The following is a 20,394-nucleotide window of genomic DNA, read 5'->3' on the forward strand; positions in this document are numbered from 1 at the left end:
AGCATGAAAATTCATACCAGAGAAAGACTGGCAACAAGAGGAATCTGAATTAGCTTGACCGTTAACACATGATAATGCCAAAAAACTTCATTAATCTTCTTCCAGTGATACCGCTCAAGATAAACACATCCTTGACTTTCAGTTCTAGGATGTATTCTTTATTCAGCGACTGGGTCTTCCAGGTCCAGCACGGAAGTGGTCCTAAGGGAAAAGAAACTGTCCTTTGACTGTGTATAGAACATTCTGCTTTGATACGGAACCATGTCTGGAGCGCAAAAGAATTTTCTTTAACATGATAGGGAGAAAATATCAGGCTCATTTTTGATTTTTTGATACTTACTTGACATTTTTTATGGGTGTTTTCCGTTCTGACCTGACTACTTCTTTTCTTGCCAGTTTAAGATTGGCAGAGAATGGTGGACGTGGATTGATTACAGCCGCTTCCAGGAGCTCATCCAGGAATATGAAGACAGTGGTGGATCCAAAACTTTCAGTGCCAAGGATTACATGGCCAAAACTCCTCACTGGGCGTTATTTGGTGCCAACGAAAGGGGCTTTGATCCCAAGGACACAAGATATCAGAGAAAGAACAAATCAAAGGATATTTCTGGATGTTGAGATGATCTGAATTTAGGATACCGAAGGACACAAACTGATTGCCCCAGAAGGTTCTCAGACTCCACTGTGATTTTTCCAAGGACAAATTACACAAATTATATTTCACATAGAGAAGGATGTAAGGGGACGCAAGTCACATCCTGAGGCTCGGGAGACAGCAGCCGCGCTTTGAGTGCCTGGGACTCAGCCTCACCGTCTCTTTCCAGAACTCAGTCCCTTTTCTGAGTTTACTTCTGAAAGAAAATCATTTTGAGGGGGAAGTACACAATCTTTATTAGTTTTGAATTATAATTAGGAAGACTGCCTAGAATGCCAACCATGGGAGTGTTGTGCAGAGTGTATTTCTGTTCCTCTTCCCCCGTCATGGGCTGTTGGCCTTTGTCAGTTGTACTACCCTGAGGTCAGTGTATCTGCTCCCTCTAAGATCTCCATCCCTTTCTTACATCTTAAGATAACACTTCCTGAAAGTAATTTGTCACAATTCTCAATTATTTTAAATACCACATAGATTTCTTTAAATATTTATTTAGTACCAACTCTTTAGAAACTGATTTGGATCTAAAACTGTACTAGATCTCATTCCATTCCCATACAGATTGCCATAGAAAGTAGTATGTGAGCTGGATTAGAGTAAAATCTCTCTTCTTCTGTAAGAGGAATTGTCATATGATGTCACTGAATAATTAGTCTCACAAATTAGCCTCACAAATTAGTGAAACAATGAGTACAATTTGTTTTTGGTTTGAAAAGTCAGTGTTTAAGCCTCTCATCACTACACATATAGCAGGTTTCCATCTTCTTTCACTCTTGTAGCCCTAGCTACTTTCTGCAATCTGTTCTTTAAGTTTCAAGTTTTTTCCTAGTTGAAAACATGACTAAATACTCAGTAGTTTTTAAAAAGTATTATAGTTATTTAAAAAATTCCTTTATCCTAAAATTTTAATAAAATATCTTTTGTGAAGACTTGGACCACACATTTTCTTTTGAGCGTCTATTTTAAAGATGCTTCTAGTCCCGTGGTTCTAAGCCCTGTCAGACCCATCTCCTCCTTATATTCCTCCTCTATTCTCTGCTGAAGTAAAGTTCATAATAGTATAATCTACTTACTCATTTAGTTGAAAAGTGGGCACTGTATTTATTTCTAAGTGATAGAGTCTCTCTGTGCCACAGGATGAAATCAGATGCTCTTGAAGTCACCACATCTTCAAGCATGTGTTCAGTCTCCTGTTCTGTTGACCCCTGAGACAGACAAGAGATGGGAGTGATCCAGGCCAGTGAGGCAGGAGCTCACTGAAGCTCAGATGTGTTAATGGTCGTTGAGTAGAGATGGAAAATCTCTATTGAAACCTTAAATTAGAGCAGAGTATTAAAAAGCAAGAGCTCATGCTAAGGAGCGCACAGATGGGCTCCTGTTTGTGACAGGTAACTGGGCACACAGCTGTAGGAAGACCCCTCTGGGGCTGCCGTAAGGAGCAGGGCAGGCGGCAGTGCATGCTAGGCTTTGGACCGTCCCTCAACCTCTTTTTCAACCGGGCAACTCTGCTTTTATTTTTTATGCATTGAGGTTCTGCTCAAGATTTAATTTGAACGAAGATATTCTGTTGCTTCAAAGAAAAAAAAACATAGCAAACCTCTCACCACCAGAATGAGCCCTCCTGACTCCATTAACTTTAGGCACATAAATGAGCAGTTTTTCTCCCTCTGCCACCCAGGAAGTGTTTGCTTTATATTTTAAAAAAATAACATGGCATGTTAATCCCAGTTCACAGTCACAACAGAAAATTTTAAATGCCTAGGGGAAAAAAATACAGTGGAATCTGGACGAAAAAAATTAAATGTTTGCTGAGCAGTATTAAAATAGAAGAGATGGGGAAGCTTAAATATTCTTAGAAGGTGAGCTATTTGAAAAATAGCATTCTAGATGTCCAGTGGAAGTTATTGTTGGAGTTTGAGCAAGCGATCCTAGAATTCTGCTGAAAAACTAGCCAGGTAAGAATAGTTACAAGATTCTAGAAAAATAATTATTCAAGGAAAATTGCTTTACAAGATATTAAAGAATGTTGTCTAAAATAATTCAAACAACATGAAACGAGATCAGCTTCCAAAATGACAGAGTGAGAACCTCAGTGAACTCACTCTCCCTCTAAAACAGTGAAAATATGGGCAAAACAACTAAAATCAAAGAATTTTAGAACTCCGACAGTTTAACCAAAGCTTTGCCGTGAGCTGAAAATCATCTGTTAAGAGAAACTACTGAACCTCAATAAAATTAACAGTTTACTTCTCATCAGAAAGCATGGAGGCCAAAAGACAGTGGAATGGTATCTTAAAAGAGCTGGAAGAAGAGACTTTCAACCCAAAACTCTATGCCTAGCTTAATTTTCCTTCAAAATTAAAGAAGAAATTAAGACATTTTCAGATAAGCGAAGTAAAAGAATTCATCACCAGCAGACCTGCGTACGAGGAGGAGTCCTCAGGCCTTAATGAAAGTACGTTAGGCACTAACTTGAAACCACGTGAAGAGATAAACAGCACTGGTGAAAGTAACTACGTAAGTTTTACAGAAGACAATATAAATGTACTTTTGTTTGTAACTCTCCTATCTGTTTTATAAGATAGCTGCGTAAAGCAGTATTTATAAAACTGTGTTGATGGACTTAGAATGTATAAAGATGTAATTTGTATGACAGTAATAACATGAAAGAAGTGTGAGGGGAACAGAGGTATATTGGAGCAAGTCTTGACTACCCACTGTTGAAATTAAGTGAGTATGTTTCCAAAGCAGATTGTTTTAAGATGCTAATTGTAATCCCAAGAGCAGCCACTAAGAATAAATTTTAAAAGTTATAGTAAAAAAAATACGATTCTGCTCACAGTTTCAGTGTGTGGATTTTCCCTCCCGACACCAAACAGTTCTCCAACACCAGCTGGGTGTCCTGCAGTTCAGCTTAATTCTGACACTGTCTACCTGGAGATAGCATCAGATCCCACAGGTTAAGTGCTCTGCCCCACAACTTCAGATGCCAGTCACAAGTCCAGGTTGTCACCTGTGCTTCTGACCAACCAGCTATAGATTGGAGGTTCCCATGGGTTTAACTAATGTGCTAGAGCGGCTTACAGAACTCAGAGAAACATTTTACTTACTAGATTATTGGTTTATTATAGAAGGGTATAACTCAGGAACAGCCAGATGGAAGAGATACACAGGGCAAGGTACGTGGGAAGGAAGATAGGGCTTCCATGCCTTTTGCAAGCACGCCACTCTCCCAGATCATGTGTTCACCAATCTGGAAGCTCTCCAAACCCAGTCCTTTTGGGTTTTTATAGAGGCTTCATTACATAGGCACGATTGATTAAATCACTGACCATTGGTGATTGACCTTAATCTCCAGCCCCTCTCCCCTCTCCAGAGGTCCAGGGGTGGTTCTGAAAGTTCCCAACCCTCTAATCACTTGGTTGATGGCCCTGGCAATGAGTCCCCTTCCTTAGGTTACCTAAGGGCTTTCCAAAAGTCACCTCATTAACATAACAAAAGACACCGGTGGTGGTGGTGGTGGTGGTGGTGGTGGTGGTGGTGGTGGTGGTGGTGGTGGTGGTTGTCGTCGCTTAGGAAATTCCAAGGGTTTTAGGAGCTCTATGCCAGGAACTGGGAGAGAATAAGTATATTTAATAATTTAATATTTATATTTAAATAATGTATATTTCCTACTATAAATCACAATATCACAAAGAAACGAGAATTTAAAAGGTACACTAGAAAATATCTATTTAGAAGACAGTAACAGTAACAAAACAAAGATCTAAGACATTCAAAAAACAAATAGCAAAAATGTCAGGCACAAATCTTGCCTTATTGGGTAAGTATATTATGTAAGTAGATTAAATACCCCAATCAAAAGAGGCAGAATGTATTTTTCTTTTAAATCCAATTATATGCTGTTTGCAATAGACACACTTTAGATTCAAAGACTAAAAGGATCGAGAAAGATATACCATGGAAGCAGTTACCAAAAGAGAGCTAGAGTGGTTGTACTAATATCAAAAAAATAGACTTTAAGACAAAAAAAAATTGTTCGTGGGGACAAAAGGGACATTTTATAATGATAAATTGTAATTATTATAATTATTTATAATTACATCTTACTAGAAAGATGTAATGATTTTAAACATGCATGGACCTAACTAACAACAGAGCCCCAAAATATGTGAAGCAAAACCTGACAGAATTGAAGGGAGACGATTCAGTAGTAATTGGAGACTAACATAACCCACTTACAATAATGGATAGAGCAGCTAGGCCAAGCCCAAAAAGGAAATAAGAGATTTGAGCAACACTATAAACCAAGTACACCTGAAGGCTTCGATAGGACGCTCCACTGACAACACATTATTCTCAAGTGCCCATGGAACATTCTCCAGTGTAGACCATATGTTAGATCATAAAACAAGTCTCAGTAAGTTTAAAAGGATTGAAAATATGCAAAGTACAGTCTCTGACCAATGGAATGAAATTAGAAATCATTAGAAATCAACAGCAGAAGAAAATTTGGGAAATTCATAAATATGTAGCAATTAACCAACGTCCTAAACAAACAATGGGTCAAAGAGGGAATCACAAGGAAATTAGGAAAGACTTCTGAGATGAATGAAAATGAAAACACAACATACCAAAACTTACGGGATGCTGCTAATATAGTGCTTAGAGGGAATTTATAGCTGTCAATGCCTACATTAAAAAGAAGATATATCTCAAATTAATAACCTAACCTTCCATCTTAAGGACCTAGAAAAAGAACAACTAAACTCAAAGTGAGCTAAAGGAAAAAAATAATAAACACTAGGGCAGAAATAAATGAAAGAAGGGAAAGAAAAGCAAAAGAAAAAATTAGTGAAACCGGAAGTTGGTTCTTTAAAAAAATCAACAAAATTGGCAGACCTTTAGCTAGACTCACCAAGAAAACAGGAAGATGCAAATAGCTAAAATCAGCTATGAATGCACAACTTTGTGAATATACTAAAAACTATACTATACACTTTAAATGAGTGGATTTTAAGGTATATGAAATATATCTCAATAAAGCTTTTTTAAAAAAAGCACAGAGGCAAACCTTAATGTTTATGAAAAGCAGTATAGGATATAAGATAAGGAATATAGGATAAATCAATGGAGATTTGGGAGAAAAATTATGTAGTTTTGGTCTTTATACTAAATACCAAAAAGAGTCAAATGAAACAAAAAGCTCAGAAGAAACCTTGGGTGACGAAGGCCTTTCTGGACCAATGGCTTCCAACTTTCTCATGCATCAGAGTCACTCGGAGGGCTTGTTAAAACATATTTCTGGACCCCACTCCAGAGTTTCTGATATAGTAGGTGTTCAATGCAGAAGAATTTGCTTTTCTAACAGGTTTCTGGGTTATACAAATGCTGCTAAGAGACCACACTTTCAGAACCCCTTGTAGATACAAAAACAATGTAAGAGATCTAGGGACAGGGGAAGAAGAACACTGCAGGTAGAGGACTGAGCATGCTCAAAGGCCACGTGGGGAAGGGTCGTGGCACATTTGAGTAGCTGTAGAAAGGCCTCAGTGGCTGGAGAATGCTGCAGAAGATGTAGGAGAAGGCCAGGCCACGCAGGGAAACCAGGAGAACGTAACAGTGATGACTCAGGGAGATGCAGGCCAGTCTAAGCCCTAAGAGCAATTACGCAAAGGAACAGCATGATTAGATTTGCATCTTAATAAGATCACTGTAGCTTTGGGTTAGATAATGGCCTGGAAAGGCCAAAAGGGAAGGGGATGAGTTGGTAGGTGTTCTTGTAGAACAGGCCAGAAGTGATGGCCCGGGTGGTAACGTTTGTGCAGTGCACGCCCCTGCATGCTGACCCTGGTGGTTGGAATGGAGGGCAGTGGGTAGATTTGAAAGAGACCTTAGGAGGAAACACTGGTGGATTTGGCCACAATTTGGCTAGATGGGGGTGGGGGAGGGTGGAGTGCGGGCAGGCAGGAGGGATGAGTCATCAAGGATGACTCCTGGGTTTCTGGCTTGAGAACAGGAGAGAGGACGGTGGCGCTCTGTAGGCTGACTGGAAGAGGGCCAGGCCTGGGGGAGATCCTGAGTTCATTTGTGGACAGATAGGCTTGGAACCGCCCAAGATTTCCAAGGGGAAGGTCAGGCCAGCGGTCAGGCATACAGGTCTGGTGTGGAAGAAATGTGTGAATCATCATGGTGTAGGTTATACTTGGAGCCTTAAGGAGGGCGGAGGTCATCTTCGGAGAGAGTGTAAAATGAGGAGGAGGGGCCACGTCTCCAGGAACTCTAGCAGGTAGGGGTGGGACAGGGAAAGAAGTCCCCTGACATCTTCAACAGGGGAGACAGTAGAGTAACCAGGCCTGTGGAGTCACAGAAACCCGGGGGAGTTGGGGTGCGGGGGCAGATCAAGAAAAGACTGGAGAATAGTTCCAGAGGCCAGTGAGAAGTGAGCCAAAGAGGATGACAGCAAAACATCCCTTGGATAGGGGTCCTGATCAATACCTGTAGTGCAGTGCTCGCACCAGTGAAAGTGTTCAATGACAGAAGATGTTTATGATATAATGCTAAGTTTAAAATACAGAGTACAAAATCATAGTTATCACCTTAATTATATAAAAATCCTATGTATGAAACAACGTATAAATGAATATGTATTATCTTAATTAGACTAGCACAATAAAAGGTATGAGGAAATGTGTTTTCTACCTTGTAGAGTCAGACTAAGCTTTTTCCTTAAATGAGATCCTGAAGTTGGAATTCAGCCTATAGTTGGAGTTAAATATATTCAAAACTGCATATTTTGTCAGCTGAAAGATTCGTCTTTTTTTGTTTTTCTTTGTGTGCTGGGTTGCTTTTCTCACTTTTTATTTAAATACAAATTGATGAACCCTTCCCCAGGCACTGTTGATTTAATATAAGTTGGCAGTGACTAATCTTGTTGGCTATTAGCCTGCTCGGTGTTTTTGTCCTTTACTGATTTCCTTTCATTCATTATTAATAAAGTACGCTACTCTCATGACTATGTTTTGAAGCTCTTTGGTACCGTGTTGTAAATTTCACTGCCTTTTCTGGAGAAAAAGACCCTCTTGTTTGGAAGAAACCCTAGCGTGTTTAGATTTCTACTCACCGATTCCAAGAATTCCAGCTTAGATGTTAGAGAAAGAGAACTTATAGTGGCCGCAGACCTCAGTCTAAGGCAGGTATGTTTGCAACGGGCAGCGAGGGAAGCTACCCACTTCCGGGTGAGACAGGAGCGTGTATTTGTGGAAAATCGGAGCAGGCAGACATCTTGTGATTCCTTCTCTAGTTTCTGAGAATTCTCATCAAGACCCTGTGAAGCTCCAGCTAACGCTTTCACTTTCCTCTTATTGAGGAAGTGAATTAATTGCGTAGCTATTAACTGGCTCTCATTGAGGACTACTAGATTTGTACTCTGATTGCTGGCTAAGGAGAAGTGGGAAAAAAATCACTAGGAAAAATGGAACTTTTTTTTTCAGCAACTGGTCCCTCTCCTCCCCGCTCCTGCCAGGAGGAGCTGCAGTTCCCTGATCTGCCCCCCCACTCAGGCAGGAAGAGGGCCTGGGCTGTCCCCCAACGTGGGACCCCGGCTCAGGGAGGGATTAGGAAATGCCAGTCTCACCGTGTTCACACCCCACATCTGCCCCCAGCGAAGGGGGAAGTGAGGCCACAGGGAGGAGGGCTCAGGGGCATCATGCTGGAGCAGCGGGGCAGAAGGGGCTTCATGAGGTCACGCCAGCAGGGTTCAGCTCACCCAAGCACTGCACTGGGGGTGTTCGGCACATCTGGCTTGAGCGGGGGAGCCCTGCGGTCAGGTTGTGGTGTCTGAAGGGTGCGGGGTGGCCTTGGAACTCTTGCCACTTACCTGCCGCGCACAGAATAGGGATTCCTGGGGGCAAGGCCTTAACGCATCTGGCACATTTCTTGCCAAGACCTTGGGCTCCTCTGACTAGTCTCTGACCCGGACCCTTCCCAGGGGACCAGAAGTCAGCAGTTCCTTTGTGACACAGTCTGAGCCCCAATGTGGGGCTGGGAACTGGGGTTCAGTCTGAAGAGCAAGGCCTCATGAGCCTGCTGGGCAGCGCAGGTGGGGAAGGCACAGCTCCGAGGCCACGGGAGCAGGTTCCTGGCAAGCGTGTGCTGTATCTTTGGGGTTGGAGTGTTTGGCGTGGCAGATGGAACCCAGCGGCGTTCCTCTGGGGGCTGTGCTCTCCTTAGCCCCCAGCCTGCACACGGTGCTGGGGGGACACGTGATCAGAGAAGGAATACCTGGCCGTTTATTGAGAGCCCTTCCTACTGATGACCGGAAAAGCTTATCAAAACTCCAGGCTCTTGTTCAACTCATCCAAAAGAATTGGGGCAAGGAACACAAAACACAAAGGAAGAAACACACATACGCGCACACACACACACACACACACACACACACACACACACACACACACACACACACACACACACTGAGGCTGAGGAGCAAAGAGAACAAAGAAGCAGTTTATTGAGGCAAAGGCAAAGAACACACTCAGAGAATAGTGCGGGCGTCCTCATGAGTGAGGGGTGCACTGCAGGGTTATTTATTTATTTAAAAATATATATATATTTATTGTTCGTTTGTTTATTTATCTTTTTATTTTTGGCTGCGTTGGGTCTTCCTTGCTGCACATGGGCTTTCTCTAGTTGCAGCGAGCCAGGGCTACTCTTCATTGCGGTGGTTTCTCTTGTTGCAGAGCACGGGCTCTAGGAGTGCAGGCTTCAGTAGTTGTGGCACGCGGGCTCAGTAGTTGTGGCTCACAGGCTTCAGTAGTTGTGGCACGTGGGCTTCAGTAGTTGTGACACGCGGGCTCAGTAGTTGTGGCTCACAAGCTCTAGAGAGCAGGCTCAGTAGTTGTGGCTTGCGGGCTCAGTAGTTGTGGCTCGCGGGCTTCAGTACTTGTGGCACGTGGGCTCAGTAGTTGTGGCTCACAGGCTCTAGAGTGCAGGCTCAGTAGTTGTGGCTCGCGGGCTTCAGTAGTTGTGGCACGCGGGCTTCAGTAGTTGTGGCACGTGGGCTCAGTAGTTGTGGCTCAAGGGCTCTAGAGCGCAGGCTCAGTAGTTGTGGTGCACAGGCTTAGTTGCTCTGCAGCATGTGGGATCGTCCTGGACCAGGGATCGGACCCGTGTCCCCTGCATTGGCAGGTGGATTCTTAACCACTGTGCCACCAGGGAAGTCCACTGCAGGGTTATTGATTCACCCTTTTATCTTATTTTAGCCCTTTGAATGGATGGGGGTCTTTTGATTAGGGGTGGACTATTCATTGAGGGGAGGGTTGAGGTGGGGCCTGGATTGCACCAGGTTGCATCGGCGCATTTGTCTCCTGAAGCCACCGCATATGTGCTCTAAGAGCTGTTTTCCCTTAAATTGTCCCTTAGTAGTCTAGCGGCTACACGTGGAAGGTTGTACAGGGTCATTGGCAACCTGTGCATTTTTATTGCGCATGCTCCACGGTTTCCATGGTCAGAGTTTCTTGTGCAGATGCTACAGAGGTTCTGTTTTAGATGCCATTCCTCCACGCGTCATGGCCTCATTAAGTGCAAACCAAGGAGGTGCCTTTGCCTCCTGCCTAATACCTGTGCACGAGGAGGCTGTCCTTGGGCCCGGGCCTGTCTTTCCTGCCTGACTACATGCCAGGCTCTGTGCAGAACCTCTGCCTCCAGGCTCGGAGGTCAAATGGCAGGCACTGGTCAGAGCTGTAACTCCCTGCCTCACCCCAAACTCCGTCTCCCTCCTTCTGTCTAGCCACCAGACAGGCTGCTGTAGTGAAAGTTCTCGAATGCACATCTGACCATATCCCTTCCAAAACCATCCCATTCCTCCTTTAAGCCCGTTGTCAAGTCCACACTCCTCAGCCTGACACACCTCACCACCGGTCCTGTGGAATAGCTCGTGCCACTGCTTCCATCTCTAATTCCCATCCTTTCCTCCATCCCCCTGACCAGCTCCTACTCAGCTTCTAAATTCCAACTCTTGAGTTTGCAATTAACCTCATTCAGATGATTTCATTGGCTTGCTGGTTAAAGTACACGTTGGCCTTAAGTTTTTTCACCCAAGGCAACTTAGCGCAGAGCTTTTCAATGCATTTCCAGAACTCATAGACTTTGAGCATCTTATTGAGTAAGATATTACCCTGGTGGCAGGGCATCCTTATTCGTATCGCCCTTTCTTCAGGATCAGAGCCTTGGCTGTGATGGTCCCCAAAGGACAGGAGCCATACCAAACAGGTTCAAGTGGCTTAGACGCACATGCTCAAGAGTTCTGACCTCTGGGTTTATGCTCAAGCCACAGAATATTATTGATCACTCTGCTCTTTACTTGAAATGATTGATAGTTGGTAACAAAACATGGACAATATTTTCATGTTTGATTTTTAGGTGGTTTTGTCCTCTCATTTTTCTAAGCTGGTACTAGGCGGAAAAAGATGTTTATACTATAGAGTCCCGAACTGCTGTCATGGCATGAAAGCATGTAGCAGTCAGCATGCTCTCTGCTACTAGTAACAGAATTAGTGGTTTTGAACTAGTGGTTTCAAACAGTAGGGATTTTTATTGTCTCATATAAGCAATCTGGAAGTAGGTGATTTCCAGGTTGAATCTAGGGATGAATAATCGAAGACCCAGGCAGTTTCCAAGCTTTCTGCCACACCCTTTAGGACATGTTGACTTTTGTTTTCAGACTGTTGCCCCATGGTCTCAAAATGGCTGCCACATTTCCAGGCATCACATTCTCTCACAGTTGTGTTCAAAGCCTGGAAGGAAATGGATGAGGAAGAGAGCTCTCCTCTATTGAGTTGCCCTATTAATCAAAAAGGGAAAAACCCCTTAGAGACTTCTCTTTAAGTCTATTAACCATAAATGGGTCAGTTGACAACCTCCAGTTGCAAGGGAGGTGGAGAGCACAAGCATCTGGCATTTTCAGCCTCTAGTGTGGGAGGTAGGTTCTATTAGGAGTGAAGAAGGTGGACAACAGCTCCACCTGCTGCAAAGAGTATATATCTTGTGTGTGTAGTTCACCAACCCACCAAACAGGTATGGAGTACCTGCTGAGCGCCAGGTTCTTGCTCTGGGTGCTGGAAGAGGAGCTTCACGTCGTAAGACTCAGTCCCTGCCCTGTCCAGGAGAAAAGCAATACCCATGAGCCAGAGATTAAAAATCAGCAAATTAAATGCAAAGTAGTCTTAGAACCTGGGAGTGGGACTGAGAAACTAGCTTTGTCTTGGAGAATGGAGAGCTTCATGGAGGAGGTGACATTTGAACTGTGTCTTGAAGGATGAATGGGCGTTTACCAGAGGAAGAAGGCAAGTAAAGGCCATTTCCGGCCAAAGGGCAGCACGGGCAGATTCAGAGCTCTGAAAAAGCCTGCTTTTGTTTTACTGATCGCCACCTCTTCCACCACCACCCCGGCTCTGAAGGAGAGCCACCCTTAATCAGAGCTGAGCCTTACAACCCATTTGGTTGTTCTGAGAGCGTCAGTGATAAGTGCTCATTCCACTCGGGGATTCTTCATTCAGAGAGACGTGAAGTCCTTCAGACCTGCAGTGGGTGGTGTGGGCTGCTCTGTGGGGCATTTACTCTTTGTTCAGCCCACGGTGACACCCTGACTTTTGGGGTATGCACGGGTCCTCACCCACTGTATGGGGGGGTGTCTGGCGGAGGCTGTGCTCTTAGTCTCCCCTTGCCCCTCCTGGCCCTGAGATTGGCCATATGACCCTGAACCAGGGCAGTGGCTATGCCCGCCCCCTGGGTCTGGTGATGGGTCCAGATGTGAGCGGGACCAATGGAAGGCCTTCCCTGGATTTCTTCATGTCAAGCCTGCAGAGGCTGGTCTGAGAGACGGAGCCTGTGTCCTGCCAGGGCTCGATGCCTGTATCCAGGCATCCCTCTGCACAGCTTCCCCACGCAGCGCCCTTATGGGGAGCGACAATTCACGTCTTTCACTTGGGTTCATTGGAGCTGGTTTTATCACTTGCAATAAAGTCTAATCTAGTAGCACATCACTAGCGAAAGCCCACTGTCTGCCACCTGGCTGCCAGCTCTCCTGGTAATGTCCCTGCCCCAGAGAGGCCTTCTCTTCTGTCCTGCTGAGTCTGGTTGGAGGAAGATCTCCTGTGAGGCCTGGCTCAGCATCTTTTCTCCCATTTCTCTGGGGCCTTCCCTCTGTGGCTCCTTTCACTCCAAGCCAGCCCCGTGGCTCCCGTGACCCCAGCAGCCCAGGGCTGCCATGCTGCAGGCCCATGTCATCCCACAGCTACGCGAGCATCATGCTGCAGCTGGAGCCTGTACAGATGATAAAACTCTCTGCACCTTTCACTCCTTGGGACATTCACACCTTCCCCTGGGTCTGGGGACCCTCTTCTTGGGTTCTTTCTTGCTCCTTTGCCTTGGGTGGGGTTGGGGGGATGGTTCCTGGAGGTGACATTTCAGTCTGTCTTCTCCAGGCCACAGGTCTGTCTGGGTCTGTCTGCTGCTGACGCGCTGTGTGCAGGCCATTAGGTAGCGCCCTACCCGGTTCTTGTTTTAAAGGCCTGTTATTTTAATTCCCAAAGCTTTCACAGGGAACAGGCGGCAGATACAGCAGCGGCAGCGTGCACTCTATCTGCCTCCTAATTATGACAGTTCATGACTCAGAATCTCAAGCTGGTCATTTGTTTGGCCACGGCATCCTGTCCCACTCTTCCCCGCATCCCCTCCAAAATAGTCAGTTCCAGGAGGAGGGGATGCTGATGTAATTCATCATGGTACAGATACTACTGTGCGGGGTGGAAGAGCGATGCTGTCTGCAGCAGGGCAGGGCGTGAAGGGAGGAATAAAACTTGTTTCGTTAAATACCAAGAGAAAATCGCATCAAGCCCTCATCCCCGCATGCTCATTTTACTGTGCTCTGTTTACCAAAGCTCATGTGTGCTTATTTAATTTTACTGGAAAATAAGAAAATACCCCCCAAAATCACTGCCTCACACAAACACGCCTAGAAATAAAGTGTGTGTTTATAATGCTTTTAGATTTTATCCCATTAACAGGCCACTTCCCTGACCTGGTGGGATCTGCACACTGTGGGGATGGGGAAGCAGGCATCGGGGTATTTGTGCGTGTGCAGGGCAGGCCCCTTTCTCCTGGGGGGTGCCGAGGCCCCCGCCGCCCTCCCTCTATGGTTAAAAAGCTTTCAAACACGTTCTCTATTTCATGAGCCCTGATCCCGTCCCTCATCGTTTCGGGTTTCCCCCAAACAACAACTGGAAATTTTTGTGCGAAATCAAGCTTCGTTTTTCCCATCCCCTGAGGAATGCAAAGTCAGGCAAGGTGAAGGAACCCCCTTTCTCACCTCCAGTTAGTTCCCTGTGTCACCTGCTCCAGCCACACCACCAAATCCGCTTCAGCGAAGTCCCCGGTGACGCCTCAACCTCAAAGCCAACAGATGCCCCCCTTCATCCCGCCTGACTCTCTAGCTTTTGGTCCCAGGACCACTTCGCTCTCACCTCCCCCTCCTGGCGTCCTGCCGGCACCTCCTGCCCCCCAAGGTGATTCTTGCCCTGGCTTTCCATCTCCCTGTTCCTCTCCACCCCACACCCTGTGACCTCAGCCTTCCCGCCTGGCCCTCTCGAGCCTGGATCACTTCCACGTGGATGGCCCCAACCCCGGCTTCTCTTCTGAACCACAAGCCTGTTTATCCACCTGCCTTCGAGGTTCCCTCACCTTGAGTCCCCTCCCTGCCCTGCCTTTTCCTGCTTGCCTGTTCACCCTTCAACACACGGCCAAGGTAGTAGGGCCCCTCAGAGGCCCTCTGTGCTCTCACCCGAAGGAACTGCCCCTTTGTTTGTACACAATTCTTTTTTTTGGGCTGCGCATCATGTGGGACCTTAGTTCCCCGACCAGGGATTGAACCCGTGCCCCCTGCATTGGAAGGGTGGAATCTTAACCACTGGACCACCAGGGAAGTCCCTGTACATACTTCTAATATTGTCCATTGCCCATGGGTTGTCTTTTATTGATCTAAATGTTTGCCTCCCCTCCCCCACCCAGACATGACCCCCAGCGGGAGTCTGAGTCGCCATCACCTTCCTCGGCAGTGCCCGGCTCTGGGCAGGCCCCTTGCGAAGCCATTATTGCCTGCCGAAGAATCACCATGGGCATTATTATTTCCTTTAGCAAACTCACCGAATAACAGATTTCTAACTGTCCTCCTTCCCTTCCCTTCCCTCCTATTCAGGCAGTTCTTAGAGCCCTAATATCTCACGAATCCTTCCTAATGGCCTCATTTATAAAATCATTCTCTTTTTTAATAAGTCAGGGGTAACTTGCCATGTCTATTATTAATGGCCTCTTTCAAAATGTCTTGGCACCTCTTTTGGTTTTTGAAAGGCCCTAAATGGTTTTCTGAGTTTGAGCAGGACCAATTTTTCCTTTTAAGGTATACCAATCTGCAACAAGAACATTTCTGAATGACTCATAATTTCTATATCGCAGTTTTCTTCCAGTGGATTCAAAATATTTTGTACCTTTGATACTTTTGCCCTGATATGTGGTGTCAGCAGACCAGGGCCCCCTTTCAAGTGACTGTGGCTGCCTGGGGGCTGCAGTAGTTTATACGATTTGTCCACACATTCACTGCCCCTCTCTGGGCCCGTCACTTCAGCAACCTCCCTGGTGCCTCCTCTGTGGGAGGGGTGGACGCCCCTCCTGTCCCGCTGGCTTCAGGCTGGGCTGTTGGACTTACTTTGGCCAGTGGCATGTGATCAGATAGGACATACATCGTACCCCAGCAGAAGTTTTAAGAACCAGTGAGTGTTTCTACCAGCTCTTTTCCTTCCCCCTTTGCCAAGAAAATGGCCTGTCCCCTTCTGCTCACCTCCCTAGAATGATGAAGACACTTGGACCAGAGCCACAGCCAAGAAGCAAAAGTTTGTGGTTATAAGCTCCTGCGGTTTTGGAGTTGTCCATTGCTACAGCACAACGTGGCAAAAATGGACTGATACAGATGCTCTTGGTCACTCAGAGAAGACAGAGATTTATATGTTGAAAACTCTAAGGAGACTTTCTTACTAGCCCATTGGATCATGGGACACCTGCTAGCTTGCTAAAAGGAGTGCATTTTGGAGAAGACTCATTAAACCTTCAAAACCCCATTTCCCATTGTGACATGTCACCATCTCCCAGTTTTAGTGTCCATTCCTCCCATCACCACAGCAACACACATTCGGGGACAGGAGCTGGAAAATCCTCGAAAGGGATGGAGGGAGCAATTTTCAATTCCTCCTTGAACCTCAGAAACCTCATCTTATCTTCTGTAGCTTTATTATCTCAGGTAAAGATGAAGGCGGAATGTTCTAAGACAAAGGGGGTCTGCTCAAGTATAAGGAAATGTTACCGTTCCTGCCGCTGGAGGAGAAAGAAAGATTACTCAGAGCATGCTCCACTGCAAGGGAATTGCATATATGGGGCTCCAGAAGAGCTCCCCCAAATCCAGCTGAGCTGCACTCCACCGCCTCCAGGTGGTACTTTGCTGAGGATGTGTCTTGATTGGGAGTCTGCCCTGTGTGTCACTAGGATCACCTACATCTTGGAACTGGCAACCCCAGATGCTCTGATGAACCGTGTGTTTTGAGGTCCTTACATCTAAACCGGTGCAAACAGCTTATAACTCTGTCAGGATCTGGCAAGTGTATCCTCTCTTTCTTACATGGAAGCCTGAGTTTTGGTTGTCAATTCGTTTCACCAAAGAGATACACAAGAATTTTTTTTTTACCTGAATTTTTTATTGTAATTTTTTTCCTCTTATAATCCCTTTATTGTTAAATGATAACTTTTTCTTTTTTATTTATTTTTTAATTTACTTTTTATTGAAGTATAGTTGAATTACAATGTGTTAATTACTGCTGTACAGCAAAGTGACTCCGTTATACATATATATACATTCTTTTTCGTATTCTTTTCCATTATGGTTTATCCCAGGATATTGAATATAGTTCCCTGTGCTACACAGCAGGACCTTGTTGTTTATCCATTCTATATATACCAGTTTGCATCTGCTAATCCCAAACTCCCAATCCAACCCTCTCCTACCACACCTGAATTTTTTAAAAGAGAAGGTACGACGCTGGGCTTTGGAAATAAATGTCCTGGTAACTTTCCATGCTTACACCTGACTCAGAACCAAACCAGGGCAGATGGGAGCAATGACCTGTACCTGTGCCATGTGTGTGTATCCTGGTCTGGAGAACTTGGCTTTGAGACCCAACAGGAGGGCCTCAGCAACATGGGCCTGCAGGGTAGGGAGGTAGGTGTACCAGTCAGGGTTCTCAAGAGAAAGAGAATCAATAGGAGGTTAGACATTTTGATTAAAAGAAGTTAGTTCATGCAATTATGGGGCCTGAGAAGTCCTACAGTCTGCCATCTGCAAGCTGGAGACCCAGGAAAGTGATGGTAAAATTCAGTCTGAGTCTGAAGATCTAGGAACCAGGGGAGCCAGTGGTGTAAATCCCAGTCCAAGGGCAGGAGAAGATGAGATGAAATCCACCAGCTGAAGCACTGGGGCAGAAAAGCAAAAGGGGGTGAATTCCTCCTTCCTCTCCTTTTGGCCCTCAATGGCTTGGATGATGCCCACCCACACTGGGGAGGGTGGATCTACCTTACTGAGTCCACTGATGCAAATGCTAATCTCATTGGAAACTGCCTCTTATGGGGAATTCCCTGGCGGTCCAGTGGTTAGGACTTGGCGCTCCCACTGCCAGGGCCCGGGTTCGATCCCTGGTTGGGGAACTAAGATCCTACAAGCCGCATGGTGAGGCTAAAAAAACAACAAAAAAAAGGAAACCTCGTAGAGACACCCAGAAATAAAGTTTCACCTGGGCATCCTATGGCCAGTCAAGTGGACACATAACATTAACCATCACAGGAGGGAAGCCAGAAGCAGCCCCCAAGCCTGGCCCCAAAGAATGGGCACGTGAAGAAATGCCAGCAGCTTGAGAGGACGTGGGAAACAGAATCACACCCAGGGATGCCCGATGGGGCCGGGGACACACAGCCCGGGATAGGGGTACAGAGACCTCCACAGTGTGATCTCAGGGTCATCCCTTATTAGTCAGACTCTCACCAGCACCTGGAACGAGAAGGGAGAGTTGGAAGAGAGCCCAGAAAAAGGTGGGTGGCAGGAGTGGGCAGGGGCCAGTGCCTTATTGGAGCAGGGCTGGATTTCTAGTAGGACCTGCCAGGAAACCAAGACAGACTTCCTGCGGCCAGATGTGCGCTGGACAAACGAACTGGGGAGGGTTGGGGGAGGGCCCTGTGATTTGTGAGCTTTGGGGCCCCCAAGGCTGCCCCCAGAAAGTTGAGACACAGGTTCTGGTGGAACGATCCCTTCCAGCCTCCCTGCGATGAGCTAGCCTGCCTCCCTGGCTGTCACAAGGTCTTTGCAGATTGCACAGGAGGGAGCCTGCCACCCCGCAGCCCCCCCTCAACTCAGAGAGCCACTTGTTTCTCTCTCCCACGCTGGCAATGGCATCTGACAGTTTCACTGTCTTGGGCTGTTAAGATGTTCATTTCCTCTCAGGTATAAATGGAAATTAGAGGAAATAAAATGCCCTAGAGTTATTTGATGTTTTTCTGATTTGATTCCCAACAGCCCTCTGAACCTAATCATCTCATTGTTGCCACAGAAGGAAACATGAGAGTGCTGCTGGGGGATTTGGTCTCTGTCCTCTCCTTAGACCCCACAAACCAAAGCTCCCCCTTGAGAGAGAACCTGTCCTGTTTTATCACAAATATGTGGATTCCCAGAATGAACTGAAAGACACTGAGTAATTCTGAAGGAATACTAAGAGAATTGTGTTCCTGTTTATGATCAGTTTCTATCAGTTTCCTCTCGTCTCTTTCCCTGGGGGGAGACATCTGCAGGAAGCTTCATTCAAGAGTCATAGCCATCGTGGTGCTTTGAGCATCGTGAGATGGGCAATGGTTCCATTTGATGAGTCCCCTTGGATATTCCTCTCCTTCCACGTGAAGCAGAGGGCTGGGCTGGGCGTCAGAATGCTGGTTTACTTGGGAGTGCTGGTTTCCCGTTACAGCTTTGGGAAGAGCCGCTGCTGTACTTCCTGGTATGGGGGTAGCAGCTCCTGTTATCTGCTCCTCAGGCTCCCAGATCTGGTTTAGAAGCAGGTGCATCTCTTCCAGAATAACTTTCCAGAATTCTAGTGGAAGGCAGTGTGATGAGGGCTAACACTCAGCAAAGTGAGTTTTTTAAATTAATTAATTAATTTATTATTATTATTATTATTATTTGGCTGTGTCGGGTCTTCGTTTCTGTGCGAGGGCTTTCTCTAGTTGCGGCAAGCGGGGGCCACTCTTCATCGCGGTGCGCGGGCCTCTCACTGTCGCGGCCTCTCTTGTTGCGGAGCACAGGCTCCAGACGCGCAGGCTTAGTAGTTGTGGCGCACGGGCTTAGTTGCTCCGCGGCATGTGGGATCTTCCCAGACCAGGGCTCGAACCCGTGTCCCCTGCATTGGCAGGCAGATTCTCAACCACTGTGCCACCAGGGAAGCCCCAAAGTGAGTTTTAAAGTTAAGGTTTTTTTTTTTTGGCTGCGCCACATGGCTTGTGGGATCTTAGTTCCCAACCAGGTATCGAACCTGTGCCCCCTGCAGTGGAAGCACGGAGTCCTAACCACTGGACTGCCAGGGAATTCCCTGAAGTTGAGGCTTTTTAGTAACTCTGTGTGTGTGTGTGTGTGTGTGTGTGTGTGTGTTTCTTTCAAGTCTTTCCTATGGAATCTTCCCAATGTCAATGTAATAATAACCTGTGTAGTAACCACAGCACACAGAATACATGGGGATTTTAAGTAGAAAATCAAAGATTTAAAGGGCTGGAAGGGACCCTCAAAGTCCTGGAGCCCAACTTCCTGAGAGTGTTCCCATTATTTCTACAGAATCCTAACCCGGCATTGTCCAGTCTAGAACGGAATGCCTCTGGTGATGGAGACCTTACTGCCACTCAGAGGGATGAAATCACTAATGAGAGATTTCTTTGGTTGAGGTGAAATAATTCTCTCACAGTAGTTCTCAGGCCCAGTCCTGGTTCTCACCATTGGGAAGTTCAGAGCCAGATAAAACTACTCCCTGAGGTTGTCTTCTCTGGACGGACAACCAGTTGATTCTACCACTGCCCACGTGAAAAGGGCTCAAGTCTCCTTGGATTTCTGACACATTCTGCTCATCAGTCCCTCTCTAAGGAAAACCAGGAGCCCAGGTTTCCTGAGCAGGGCAGCTGCTCCCTGCACTTTGAGAACTTGAAGGGCATCCTGCCTTCCATCAGGCGAGAGCCTCCTCATGCCCTCAATACAAACGTGCAAACAAGGACTAAGGACCATGCAGCACACAAACCAGGCCTGCTGAGGACTTCAGACTCCAGCAGCAGGACCCCGGTCCTTGACTTGAGGGCCACTTAAAAATTGTTGTTAATGAATTTATTAAGGTATATTTGACCTAAAATAAACTGCACATATTTGAAGTGTACAGTTTGATCAATGTGACCTATGTATACATACGTCCATGAAACTATCACCTCAATCAAGATAATGGACAGTCCATCACCCCCCAGAATCTCCTTGTTTCCCTTTATAAACTCTCCTCTCCTCCCTCCCAGGCAACTGCTTGTCTGCTTTCTGTCACTAAAGATTAGTTTGCATTTTATGGGGCTTTGTATAA

The 20,394-nt window shown here is 46.1% G+C and overlaps 1 protein-coding gene and 1 long non-coding RNA gene across 4 annotated transcripts in view; one reads left to right on the top strand and one right to left on the bottom strand.

The window, feature by feature from the left end:
• LOC309646222 (S-adenosyl-L-methionine-dependent tRNA 4-demethylwyosine synthase TYW1) overlaps positions 1-20,394 on the top strand; it is a 229,241-nt gene that overhangs the window by 152,479 nt on the left and 56,368 nt on the right. The window contains exon 16 of one of the 3 annotated variants that reach the window (XM_082432335.1): positions 397-3,487. The exons of the other annotated variants lie outside the window; for them this stretch is intronic. Within the exon in view, the coding sequence (XP_082288461.1) occupies positions 397-618 (222 nt within the window). The 3' untranslated portion in view covers positions 619-3,487. Of the gene's footprint in view, positions 1-396; positions 3,488-20,394 lie in introns of those variants that run through there. 3 annotated transcript variants of the gene reach the window in all.
• The window catches only part of LOC309646299, a 181,392-nt gene continuing 179,937 nt past the window's right edge, over positions 18,940-20,394 (bottom strand). Inside the window, exon 2 of the long non-coding RNA XR_014255264.1 lies at positions 18,940-19,009. This is a non-coding gene — a long non-coding RNA (uncharacterized lncRNA). The remainder of the gene's footprint in view (positions 19,010-20,394) is intronic.

Source organism: Balaenoptera physalus (assembly GCF_965194825.1).
Source record: "Balaenoptera physalus genome assembly, chromosome: 16".
NCBI classification, from domain to species: domain Eukaryota; kingdom Metazoa; phylum Chordata; class Mammalia; order Artiodactyla; family Balaenopteridae; genus Balaenoptera; species Balaenoptera physalus.